This window comes from Molossus molossus, unplaced genomic scaffold (assembly GCF_014108415.1).
Source record: "Molossus molossus isolate mMolMol1 unplaced genomic scaffold, mMolMol1.p scaffold_m16_p_5, whole genome shotgun sequence".
Classification (NCBI taxonomy): Eukaryota; Metazoa; Chordata; class Mammalia; order Chiroptera; family Molossidae; genus Molossus; species Molossus molossus.
The window spans coordinates 51,302,811-51,315,357 of NW_023425388.1; the positions used below are offsets into that span (position 1 = coordinate 51,302,811).

The window sequence follows — 12,547 nt, forward strand, 5'->3', positions numbered from 1 at the left end:
ACTGGGAAAGACGAGGAACAGATAAATCCTCCCCTAAAGCCTTCAGAAGGAACACAGCTCTACTGACCCCTTGATTTTAGCCTTGCAAGGCCCATTTTGGATTCTGACCTCCAGAACTGTAAGATAATACTTTTGTGTTGCTTTAAGCCATTAAGGTTGTGGTCATTAGTTACAGCAATAGCAATAGAAATTAATATAAGTATCAAAGCATTGGGCTTCATGTTATGGGAGATACAAAGATGAATAAAACATAACCCTCGTCTCTATAAGCTAGAACATAATGAATATTGTAAGAGAGGTACAACAGAATGCCTATGGGAACCCAAGGAAAGAGATCACTTTGTTTTTGAGGGTAATTAGGAAGGGCTAGAGAAAGATAGACTTTTGAGCTGATTCTAAGAAAATAAGCAAAATTTTTTTTCTTTATTGACTCCAGAAACAGAGGAAGGGAGAGGGAGAGAAAGATGGAAATATTGATGAGAGAGAACGTCAACTGGTTGCTTCCTGCATTGCCCCGCACTGGGGATCTGGCCCACAACCTGGGCATGTGCCCTGACCAGGAATCAAATCGGTGACCTCACACCGGCGACCTCCCGGTGTATGGGTCGATGCTCAACCACTGAGCCACACCGGCCAGATGAAAATAAACAACTTTTAAGAGAGAAAAGGGATGGCGAAATTGGCATAACCTTTACAAATTAACTCACATAACACATTATTTTTAGATAAACGTATTAGTCATTTGATAAAGGAACACTCCTATAGTGAAAAATGGACGGGCCCTAACATATCTTTTATATTATGCAAGACATGGTCAGATTTGCTTAAACCTGAAGAATGACATTCATTAGTTTTCTAGAGCTGCCATGATAGAATACCACAGACTGGATGCCTTAAACAACAGACATTTATTTTCTCATAGTTCAAGAGGCTGGAAGTGCAAGATCAAGGTGTCTCCAGGTTTGGTTTCTCCCGAGGTCTCTCTCCTATGCTTGCAGACAAATGCTTTCTTGTTGTGTTCTCACACGGTCTTTCCTCTGTGCTTGCACACCCTCGTGCCTCTTACTCTTATGAGGACAGCAGTTCTATTGAATTAGAACCCTACTTTGATCTCATTTAACTTTAATTACCTCTTTAAAGTTCCTATCTCCAAATACAGTCACGCTGGGGGTTAGGGCTTCAACACATGAATTTTGGGGAACACAGTTCAGACCGTATCATATTATAATTATTGTCTTCCTTCCTCCTTTCCTCCCTCCTTCCTCCCTCCCTTCCTTCCTTCCCCTCACCTCTCTCACTATCCACCCAAACACGCTAAGGAAAGACCATGTGAGGACACAGTGAGAAGGTTTCTGTCTGCCACTCAAGGGGAGAGCTTTCACCAGACAGACCTTACTGGGGAGAAAAAAATAAATAAAAATAATAATAATTATTATAATATATATATAAATTCATTTTTAACACAAGTAGGATCTTACTAAACATAATGTTCTTCAATGAGCTTGTTCCATTTACAATATATCTTGAATATCTTTCCATATTGATTCACACAGATCTAGTGACCTTGTCATTTTATTTGATCAGGATCCAATCAGAATACCATGTTATCTTTAGCAGTTATTCTCTTTAGTTTTTAATTTAACTTTTCATTTTTATTTTGAGATCCCTGTAGATTCACATGCAGTTGTAAGATCATACATGTACTCTTTCCTCAGTTTCTCTCAATGGTAAGTAATACCTTGAAAAATTACAGTCCACCACAACCTGGATATTTATTTTTCTTTATTTTATTTTGGTACGTGCTCCTAGCGGGAACCGAACCCAGGACTCTCTGGTCCGCAGGCCGATGCTCCAACCGCTGAGCCAAACCGGCCAGGGCCACAACTTGGATATTGACAGTGACACAGTCAAGATATGAGCACTTCCATCACCACAAGGATCTCTCCTGTGCCCCTTTCATAGCCAACCTTACTTCTCTCCTGTCCCCACTCCCTCCTTAACCCCGGGCAACCGCTAACCTGTTCTATAATTTTGTCTTTTCAAGAATGCTATGTAAATGGAATCATACTATATGTAACCTTTTGAGATTGGCTTTTTTCTCCCACTCAACATATTAGTCTAGTGATTCATCTAGGTTGTGTCTGCATCAATAAACAGATCCTTTTTATTAGTATTAGTATTAGTATTAGTATTAGTATTAGTATTAGTATTAGTATTAGTATTAAGTAGTATTGAGTAGTATTGAGTAGTATTGAGTAGTATTGAGTAGTATTTCATGGGTAGCTGTAGTACAGCTTAACCATTCACCCACTGAAAGACATCTGAATTGTTCCCAGATTCTGGCTATTGTAAAGAAAGCTGGTATTCGTGTACAAGTCTTTTTGTGTGAGCATAAGTCTTCATTTCTCAGATAAATGCCCAGGAGTAAAATTGCTGCATTATATGGTAGTTGCACATTTAGTGTTTTTAAGAAACTGTCAAACTGATTTCTAGAGTGGCTGTACCATTTTACATTCCCACCAGCAATGTGTGAGTGATGTAGTTTCTTCCCATCCCTGCCCGAATTTGGTGTTGTCACTTCTTTTAGTCATTCTAATAGATGTATAGTGCTATCTCATGGTGGTTTTTATTTGCCTTTCTCAAATGGCTAATGATGTTAAATATCTTTTCATATGCTTATTTGCCATCCATATATCCTCTTCAGTGGAATGTCTTTCCATGTATTTTCTTGTTCTAATAGGATTGTTTGGTTTCATGGAAGGAGAATATCTTTGTTTTTAGGGAGTAGTGGTGAACTATTAGGAGTGAAGTGACACTACCGGGTCTGTGACTTTCAGAAAGTTCAGAAAAAAGTCATAGATAAGTATGAGAGAGAACAAATGTAGTAAACTGTTAACAGTTGCTAAGTGTGACAGACTGGTGTTCATTGCTTTATTCTTGCAACTTCTCTTTACGTTTAGAATTTTTCAAAATAAAAAGCTGGCTCTACTGAGTCTGGAAGGGAGGGCAGAGTCCACATGTATCTGTATTTCATCTAGATCTCCCCATTGATTTGTATGTATACCAGTTATAGATGAACTGAAGTACAGTAATGCATTTTTATTTTAATCTATAAGGGTAGAGCTAGAATAATGGCCATATCTTGATTACACAACAGAGTTTAATAACCTTGGATTAATGGATTTAAACCCAGACCTTACATAGCTCAACAGACCCTTCCATGATCCTTCTCAATTTTCTCCATTTTCTTCAACTCTATAAATATCTTTACCTATCTTCATGTAAATGGCTTTAAAAGTTATTATACAGAATGTGGCAGTGAGTGCCACCCTCCAAGTTGCTTCAGTGTACGCTGCCTACATTCAAGCACCATCTAGCCTCTAATTTCCTCCTGCAACTAAATATTAAAGAGGTGAAGAGCCCTACTGTTTCTATCCAGCTCAAGGCAATTCTTTTTTAAACACTTAAATTATAGATGGAGGTACAGCATGTATTATATTCTGTGTATACTAAACAACAAATGATATTAGTAATAAATGAGTTGAAGATCCAAAACACGCACCTTAACACACATTTGCATATCAATAGCTTATCAAGACACTGCTTTATTATTCTTATTATTTAATCCTCACCTGAGAGTGTGTTTTTCATTGATTTTTTTGAGAGAGAGAAGTGGGGGAGGGGAGAGACACATGGGTTGGTTTCCATCTGTACAAGCCCTGACTGTGCATTGAACCTGTCACCCTTCGGTGTACAGGATGATAACTCCAGCTGAGCCACACGGGACAGGCCAAGACACTGCTTCATATGTATAGCTATCACAAAATCAACCGATGAACTTAAAATGATTCAAGAACTGCCCAGCAAGCGTGCCTCAGTGGACTGAGTGTTGTCCCATGGACAGAGAGGTCCCCGTTCCAATCCCAGTCAGAGCACATGCCCAGGTTGTGGGCTCAATCCCGGGAGGGGGTGGTTCGGGAGGCAGCTGATTGATGTTTCTCTCTCACATTAATATTTCTATCTCTCTCTCTAAAAAAATCAATAAAAAACAAACAAAATATTTAAAAAATAAAATAATGTGAGAAACTTAAGATGGCATACAGTACTCCCTGAATGATGAGAATACACAGTACTTCCTTTAGGAAGATGTCACTACCAACATAAAGCGTATTCTTTTTAGGTTTTGTAACTGTCTGGCCATGTCATACTGACAAATTTGTACTAATTCCCTGATTCCTCTGGTGAACATTGGCTTACAATGGCTTGATGGGTTTAGAATGGTCAGCCGAGGCTACTGAACTAGGTGACTCACATGGGAAAGAATATGATTTTTAGCATCATTTGCAGTATAAATGACCTCACATGCAGCAGGTTAGCAAAGAAACAGTTGGAGGTTTGACTTTGAGAAGGCTATCTAATTTTAGATTTCAAGCAAGCAGAAAACTTTTTGTCAACCGTAAGAGTGTGCTTATATGTTGATATGCAAAAATTATATAAGTTTTAGATCTTTCAATCATTTATTACTTATTAATGCTATAGAGTAAGCACAATCAAATGGGTTGAGCACAGCATTCATTAGAAATACATATAGGGTTGCAGGCAATGGGGGCCTGGATTTTGACTGCAATTGTGACCTCAACCAGAGTTTAGCCCTTGATTGTTTCCTCTCAAGAGACTGGAAATCCTGCCCAGCACCGCAGCAATAGTGTTATTAAACACTGGACAGTTAGGTCTTAACTGTTGATTGATGTCGCCCTATGATTGATTTCACCCTAAAGACTCAAGTGAGACTAAATGGTTGGTCACTTTTCTAAAAAAGTGACTTTTCTGATTTAGTTATTTTCTTTGGTTTCTTAGATCCCAGGAGATTGTTAGTAGGTTTTAGATGAGACAATAAGGATCTCATTTCCATCCTCAGAATGTGTTTGGAGTACCTTGAATCTGGATTTGAACATTGCAGGAGCATGGAGGGGAACAACACTCCTAGGCTGAGGGCCAAGTCCTCTTTGTTATCTTGGTATTCATTTTTGTCATAGTTCCTGGCATGATAATAATTTTCAAATAATATAAATAAATGAATAAAAAAATACATGTGGTATTTAGAACCAAGTATCATATCAAATATGATATACAAATAGAGAAAATTAAGAATCAGTTTTTCCAGTTCTGACTTTCAGTTGGTCTTGTGAATTAACGATGAAATGTTTTCCCGAGTATTCGTGATATATTGCAGCATGAGAAGGATTGTATTTTAAAGTTAAATGAGTAAATACATTGTTTTTTGTTTTTACCAACGGACCTGGGTTAAGACAACAGTTGAAAACCTCTAGAGCTTCACGAATCATGAATGTATTCAAATAGCAAATGCTGCATTTCTCTCAATTTTAATAAATCAGCATTCATTCTGTATAAGCAATTAAAACTCAGTCTTTAAAAAAAAAAAAAAAAAGACCACTATGGACCAGAATCAAAACCTATGTCCCCAAACAGCATGGAGTTGTATGTCAGAAGCATCCACTTAAATTCCTTCATTGCAAGAATTACTCCTCCTCCTCAGCTATTACACATTTACAGAAGTTTACAATGATTTTATGAGGCATTCCTCACACCTGTGAAAATTATTAGCATTATTTTAAAGAGAGCGAGAGAAGCCCAGAGGCAACACGGAAAGCGCAGCGTTGGCTACACAGGGACACTGCAAATGCCACCGCACGTTCCTACTCGCCCTGCTCGGCGTGTGGCAAACCGGAGTCCTGGGCCGGGCCGGGCGGCCACGTTCTCCCAGGAGACGTGCACATTTTACGATCTGAATGGATGTTGAACGCTCGGGCCAGAGGCCAGGCGGCTCTCTATTGTCACGTCAAAGAGCCTTTTCCCACCGCTGTGTCGGCGGGCGGAGGAACCCGATCCGCTCCAGTGCAGAAGTGGAGGTGCCTGCCTCTGGCTCCGAGGCCGGAGGCGAACCACGCAGTCGGCCCACCTGCCCCTGGGGAGCCCGGGCCACCCGCACGCTGCGCGCCTCCGGCTTCCGCCCCCCGCGCGGCCGGCTCCCGCGGGCCGCCTCTGCTTCGGGGACGCGGAAACCCCGTAGGAGCAGGGTGGGCGGGGACTCGGGCGGGGACGGCATGCTGCAGTATCCGTCCGCCGCCAAGCAAAGAGTCCCAATCTCCCCGCGGGCTCCCAGGATTTCCAGCGACCCCATAGTATCTCGAAATAACCAAGTTGGATTTTCCCACCACCTCGCTTAGGCTATTTTCTGAGGTAAGGACTCCAGGATCACAATTTTGTGCTAGCCGAAGAGCGACGAGAAAACTCCTCCGCGGAAAACGGGTTCCGGCCGCGAGCCTATAAAAAACGGGTGGCGCGGCCCCGCTGTCTTTTCAGTCGGGCGCTGAGTGGTTTTTCGGAACATGTCTGGTGGCTCCGCGGATTATAACAGGTACGGCGCTTTTCCGCGGTGCTCGCTGGTGAAGGGCCTGTGGCGCCCGTGGAGGGTGTAGTAGCTGGCGTGGAGCAGGGAGCTGGGTTCCCGGGCGTTTCCTGGGTGTACGGCACCTGTGTCCTTCGAGAAGCTTCCATGATGGGTAGGGCCCCGGACTGCGGGGAGACAGCACAAGGGGACGAAAATGGAATGGTGTCTTCTCCTGAAGCCGCTTTGACGTCCCGGCCGCTTTCCATGCCCCTGTGGAGCTGACATTTGGTTCAAGCCGTGGCGCAGTCCGCATTCGGCACAGTAACCGGCTCCGAGGTTATTGGCGGCCCACTGCGCGCGTCGGAGGGCTTCTCTGTAAGTGGGGTGGGGGCAGGGTGACGGCGGCGCCCGCTCGGCGACGGGTCCCCGCGAACCGTTGGCATGGCCCTCGCCAGGCCTCTGCCCGCGTCAATCACTCGGCTTGCGCATTGTGAGGGGCGGAGCTGGGCGTCAGGACTTCTCGCGAGACGGGAGCGCCGAGCTTCGGGGAAGGGCCGGCGTCGGTGGACCTTTTCCGTCGGCCCCGGTTCTCAGCCTGGCGGCCGGCGCACAGTAAACAGACCGTGTGCCCTGCTCCGCCAGCTTCCTTTGCTCTCGTAGGAGAAAGCGTACCGCGTGCGCGGAAGGGTCACCTGACCTGACAGGCTGTAAAGGGCTGCCCCCAGTGTGCAGTTGGGCGGCTTGGGAAAGGGACGTTCTAACTGCGGTCTTTTTGTCTGCAGAGAACATGGCGGCCCAGAGGGAATGGACCCCGATGGTGTCATCGAGGTAAGAAATGTGTGTGGATTTTGAAACTCAGAAAAGGTGAGTTTGTTCATCATATTTACTCCCCTTTTTAAACATTTTTTATAGAGCAACTGGAATGAGATTGTTGATAACTTTGACGATATGAATTTAAAGGAGTCTCTTCTTCGGGGCATCTATGCTTATGGTTTTGAGAAGCCTTCAGCTATTCAGCAGAGAGCTATTATTCCTTGTATTAAAGGTAAAAGAACTCGTTGGCACTTGTAGAAATGAAAGCATTGTTTTACATAGACCTGGACCATAAAAGGGAAAATAACTTCTGGGGGACTAGTACCTACTTGTATTCCTTAAAGTGAAATGATGGCAATCATCTTTCGGGACTGACCTGAAATGGAGAATACTCATTGCTGATCACTTATTTGGGCGTAATTCATGTTCCAAATGGAATACATAGTGTAAACTAGAAGTGACGATTTGATGTGGGATCGGTAAATATGTATCCTACTTTTTTTAGGGTATGATGTGATTGCTCAAGCTCAGTCAGGTACTGGCAAGACAGCCACATTTGCTATTTCCATCCTGCAACAGTTGGAGATTGAGTTCAAGGAGACCCAAGCACTAGTATTGGCCCCCACCAGAGAACTGGCACAACAGGTATTGATAGTGTAGTTCAAAAAAAAAAAAACTGCTTGCGTGTTGCATAGGTTTCAGGTTTCACAACTGAAGAATTTAAAACTTAGTATAAATTGGTCCTATGAGAGCCCTCCTTTTAACTGTCCATGCATGCAGGGAGTTTTTGTTCAAAGTTAAATAGGAACTGGGTGTGCAGGTTATGTTTTGCAGGGTTATATAACAGATGGAGAAACTAAAGTTTTTCAGCGTGAACTAGATCTCTTCTCATTTTTAAGTTTGAATGCAGTTGTGCAACATGAAAACTGCAGTGACATATTCATTAGTTTGTGGTGCATCTTTTGCATGATATGTTTTCAAAGCTCACTGCTACTATATAGGTTTTGAGTACACATTGCTCCCATTGTTAATAAAACAGGTTTTATTGAGGTCAAGATTTATGTCACTGCCCTTTGGGAAAAGTTCAAAGTATCAACAACTTAGCTGTAATTGCAGAGCTTGATTCACTAGTTAACATCTACCCACACAATGAAGAATAAGGACATGTTTTTAGTTCTTAATTTAGCTAGTACTTGGGGCAATAGGATCCCAAGTTTGACAAGGCGCAAGAAGACATTTCAAGGGAATTTTTTTTCTTGAAGCAGTTAGTCTGCATTTTAAGCTTGGAAGTAGTTAAGTGCTGTGCATGCATAAAAGCTATAGACCAGATACTTGCCATTATGCTTTGGAAATTTAGTCACAATCTGTAATTCTGTTGAATAATAATTAAGACTTTTGTTTTAGATCCAAAAGGTAATTCTGGCACTTGGAGACTATATGGGAGCAACTTGTCATGCCTGCATTGGTGGAACCAATGTTCGCAATGAAATGCAAAAACTGCAGGCTGAAGCACCACATATTGTTGTTGGTACACCAGGGAGAGTGTTTGATATGTTAAATAGAAGGTATCTTTGTAAGTATTGCTGTCAATGTGAGGATAACATTTTTTACTATCATAAATTCAAATGGTATCTGAGAATCTAGAGGTGATGCCCTTTTTTTTTTTTTAACAGCTCCAAAATGGATCAAAATGTTTGTTTTGGATGAAGCAGATGAAATGTTGAGCCGGGGATTTAAGGATCAAATCTATGAGATTTTTCAGAAATTAAATACAAGTATTCAGGTGAGCTTTATTTCCCCCCCTCCTAAAGCTGGAGATTAGGTTTAATGCAGGAACTGTTACAATATAACTGAAGTGTTTTATTGTCGTTCCCCCTGCTTAAAGCAACTGATGCATAACTATCTCTGTCTAGCACAATTCCATAGCAAGACAGAGACGCTTGGTCTCAAACATGGTTTTTTGAGTATTGTAAAAGTTGCGCTATGTAATGTGATGACATCATCTTCTTTTTTAAAGGTTGTGTTGCTTTCTGCCACGATGCCAACTGATGTGTTGGAAGTGACCAAAAAATTCATGAGAGATCCAATTCGAATTCTGGTGAAAAAGGAAGAATTGACCCTTGAAGGAATCAAACAGTTTTATATTAATGTTGAAAGAGAGGTGAGGTAACTTGTCTAATAAACAAAAAATGAGTCAGGTTTTTGACCTTCTTGTATAAGCACTGTGCTAAAATTGCAGAAACTGGGATCACATCTTGGTTTTTGTAATAATGCTAGCAGAGTACACACAAGAAGAAAAATAACTGCACTAGATTATAAAGACTGGGGTGGACCTCTTTCTTAATGTCCAGTGTCCTTTGTCTTAAAATTTGGTGCAACATGTCTTCAGACCAGCCTGACATTGAATTTCTAATGATTGTAAGTAAGTTGGAAACGAAATTGTTTTAATGGCTTAACTTTTTCTTTGAAATACTGTAGGAATGGAAGTTGGATACACTTTGTGACTTGTATGAGACGCTGACGATTACACAGGCTGTTATTTTTCTCAATACAAGGCGCAAGGTGGACTGGCTCACTGAGAAAATGCATGCCAGGGACTTCACAGTTTCTGCTCTGGTAAGAGATGTTCTACTCTAGTAACGGTAATTATACTTCATTAAAGCAGGATTCAGACTACAATATAGCTGTTAAGTGCTGTGTTGTCGTTCCCCCTGCTCAAAATAAAGTTGTTTCTTAACTATACCTGTCTGCTATACTCCTGTAGCAGCCAGGGACGCTTGGTCTCATACATGCTAAAATTAAATATTAATTTGACTGATGTGTGATTCTTGAATTAAGGTTTGTTAATTTGCAGCATGGTGACATGGACCAGAAGGAAAGAGATGTTATCATGAGGGAATTCCGATCAGGGTCAAGCCGTGTTCTGATCACTACTGACTTGTTGGTAAGTCAGTTTTGACTACTCTTTTTAACCTACCAAAAGTTTTTCTTGGGGGAAGGTTTTTAAAATAACCTTTACCAACTTGGGCTATTTGGGAGAATAAAAGAAGACCACACTCCACAGTGGGCTATATCACTAAGCATATAGTTCACTACTATTTTGTGGCCTACATTACAGAAGTGATTCGGTTTTTTCATTACAATTTGAGTATCATACCATTGTATTTCAGGCTCGTGGGATTGATGTGCAACAAGTGTCATTGGTTATAAACTATGATCTACCTACCAATCGTGAAAACTATATTCACAGGTGAGTAGATGGCACCTTGACTGTTACTGTATTAGTAAAATGAGTTTATTATTGCTGTTTTACTGACCGATTTTGTCTGAAAGGTAACCTCAAATCAGGGAATTGATTCAGTCAGTAGACGTAGTAACTTGGTAAGATGAAATTAAAAATTGTACTTGGGAAGATTGGTCATGCAGTGGGAAAACAGTGGTAAATGTTGCCCAAATTGTGGGCTTTCATACATATGGATTAGATTGTTTTAGATCTGTTGGTCTTAGCTTATTTTTGAGCTTTATTTTTAGTGATGCTCTTTGTGTGTCCATGTGTTTTCTTGGTGATTATAGTTGGGATTTTCTTGGTGTCGTCTGGTAGCAATTTGAGCAGTCCCTGGTTTAGTTATAGTGGCTTTATCCCTAAATAAATTGAATTGTACTTTGTTATATGATGTAAAAAAAGACTTTTTAAAAAATACAGGAGTCGATAGCAGCAGTTGATGACGAGATGGCACTCAGAAACGGCGTTGACGTAATTTAGGACGTGGAATCATAAGCGAAACAGGACACTGTTTGAATAAAGAGCGAGTCGGTATTTATATTTGTTTTTCTTTTGTCATGATTATTTGATATTTTAAGTTGCTCCAGCCAAGGCACTTTTGTATATTAGTCTATTAGGTGGTTTGTATTGTCTGGTTTCTATCAGGAAGGCAGAAAGTTGTTTTGGAGGTAAACACGTTTGAGTAATTTGAGTTCTATAACGTGTGAAACTGAGCAAAAAGCAGTGATGAGTTTGGGCTACCATACCAAATACTTGTTTTCCCACTGGAAAAAGTTGTAAGTTTAGACAGTAGTTAACCTTGTAGCATTTGTATTTACAGTTTACAGTTCCAGAAGTGCGCCGATATGGATTACATAACTGTTCTTTTTGTTTTATCCCTGGTGTGTTTACATCTGTCCCAGGCTGACTTCTGCTCTTGGCTGGCCCACTTTGGTATGGGCTTTTTAATTTCACTACCCCAAACACAATACTGTCATCTGCTTTAAAAATAGTAATGCTCAAGACACCTGATAAAATCTCATTTTGCAGCCAGACAGCTTTGAATCCTTTTGGCACTAACTGCAAAGGAAGATTTTTTTCCTCTAGATATTGATTAGCAGATAGTGCTCCTATTAGAAGCACGAACTATAACCTTGATAAGTAAGCAGCAGCTGATGGTTAACAAGTGGATCATCATGTTCAGTAGTTCATGTATTGTTAGAAGTAACATTCTAATTGCTGCTTTCTTTTCTTACACAGAATTGGCAGAGGGGGTCGATTTGGGAGGAAAGGTGTGGCTATAAACTTTGTTACTGAAGAAGACAAGAGGATTCTTCGTGACATTGAGACTTTCTACAATACTACAGTGGAGGAAATGCCAATGAATGTGGCTGACCTTATTTAATTCCTGGAATGAGATAGTTTTGAATGCAGTGCTCGCTGTTGCTGAATAGGCGATCACAACGTGCATTGTGCTTCTTTTTTTGGGAATATTTGAATCTTGTCTCAATGCTCATAACGGATCAGTAATACAGATTTTGATAGCAAAGCGACTTTAGTCGCAAGCTCTTGTGAGGAAAGTCATTGGCTTTATCCTCTTTAGAGTTAGACTGTTGGGGTTGGGTATAAAAGATGGGGTCTGTAAAATCTTTCTTTCTTAGACATTTATTTCCTAGTTCTGTAGAAATGGTTGTATTAGATGTTCTCTATCATTTGATAATATACTTGTGGACTAAAAGATATAAGTGCTGTATAAAATCAGCCAATTATGTTAAACTAGCTTATCTGCCTTTATTGTGTTGTCATTAGCCTGAATAGAAGGCCTTTAAAATTGATTTTTTTTTTTTTTTTTAGAAAGCATTTGAATGCATTTTGTTTGGTATTGTATTTATTCAATAAAGTATTTAATTAGTGCTAAGTGTGAACTGGACCCTGTTACTAAGCCCCAGCAAGCAATCATATCCTAGGTAGGGTTAAACCCCCAGTAAAATTGCCATATTGCACATGTCTTAATGAAGTTTGAATGTTAAATAAATTGTATATTCACTTTAAAGGTGCTT

General features: G+C 40.7%; 1 protein-coding gene and 5 non-coding genes across 8 annotated transcripts; all 6 read left to right on the forward strand.

The window, feature by feature from the left end:
• The first annotated feature begins 6,349 nt into the window (after nucleotides 1–6,349).
• EIF4A2 (eukaryotic translation initiation factor 4A2) lies at nucleotides 6,350–12,540 on the forward strand. Of its 3 annotated transcripts, none has more exons than XR_004956793.1 (12): nucleotides 6,350–6,439; nucleotides 7,195–7,240; nucleotides 7,325–7,457; nucleotides 7,731–7,870; nucleotides 8,630–8,798; nucleotides 8,899–9,008; nucleotides 9,243–9,386; nucleotides 9,704–9,841; nucleotides 10,080–10,169; nucleotides 10,396–10,475; nucleotides 10,929–11,039; nucleotides 11,748–11,859. XR_004956793.1 is itself a non-coding variant. In XM_036242682.1 (11 exons), the coding sequence occupies exons 1-11, from the start codon at nucleotides 6,411–6,413 to the stop codon at nucleotides 11,890–11,892; spliced, it is 1,224 nt and encodes a 407-aa protein (XP_036098575.1). In that variant the 5' UTR covers nucleotides 6,350–6,410; the 3' UTR covers nucleotides 11,893–12,540. The 3 variants fall into 3 exon arrangements, 1 of the variants encoding a protein (XP_036098575.1); XR_004956794.1 differs by having other exon boundaries at nucleotides 10,929–11,035; XM_036242682.1 differs by lacking the exon at nucleotides 10,929–11,039 and having other exon boundaries at nucleotides 11,748–12,540.
• Nucleotides 7,567–7,633, forward strand: LOC118618036. Its single transcript, XR_004956975.1, has one exon. It is a non-coding gene; the product is annotated as a small nucleolar RNA SNORD2 (small nucleolar RNA).
• LOC118617989 lies at nucleotides 9,053–9,179 on the forward strand. Its single transcript, XR_004956935.1, has one exon. It is a non-coding gene; the product is annotated as a small nucleolar RNA SNORA63 (small nucleolar RNA).
• Nucleotides 9,431–9,608, forward strand: LOC118618032. The gene has a single exon (XR_004956971.1). It is a non-coding gene; the product is annotated as a small nucleolar RNA SNORA81 (small nucleolar RNA).
• LOC118617987 lies at nucleotides 9,885–10,016 on the forward strand. The gene has a single exon (XR_004956934.1). It is a non-coding gene; the product is annotated as a small nucleolar RNA SNORA63 (small nucleolar RNA).
• Nucleotides 10,199–10,339, forward strand: LOC118618002. The gene has a single exon (XR_004956948.1). It is a non-coding gene; the product is annotated as a small nucleolar RNA SNORA4 (small nucleolar RNA).
• Nucleotides 12,541–12,547: the final 7 nt, after the last annotated feature.

Excerpts from the sequence above, each read along its gene's own strand:
- EIF4A2 (XM_036242682.1), top strand. The coding sequence starts at position 6,411 with ATGTCTGGTGGCTCCGCGGATTATAACAG. Across the intron at positions 9,842-10,079 it reads ACTTCACAGTTTCTGCTCTG|CATGGTGACATGGACCAGAA; the intron begins GTAAGAGATGTT and ends GTTAATTTGCAG. Across the intron at positions 10,170-10,395 it reads TGATCACTACTGACTTGTTG|GCTCGTGGGATTGATGTGCA; the intron begins GTAAGTCAGTTT and ends ATTGTATTTCAG.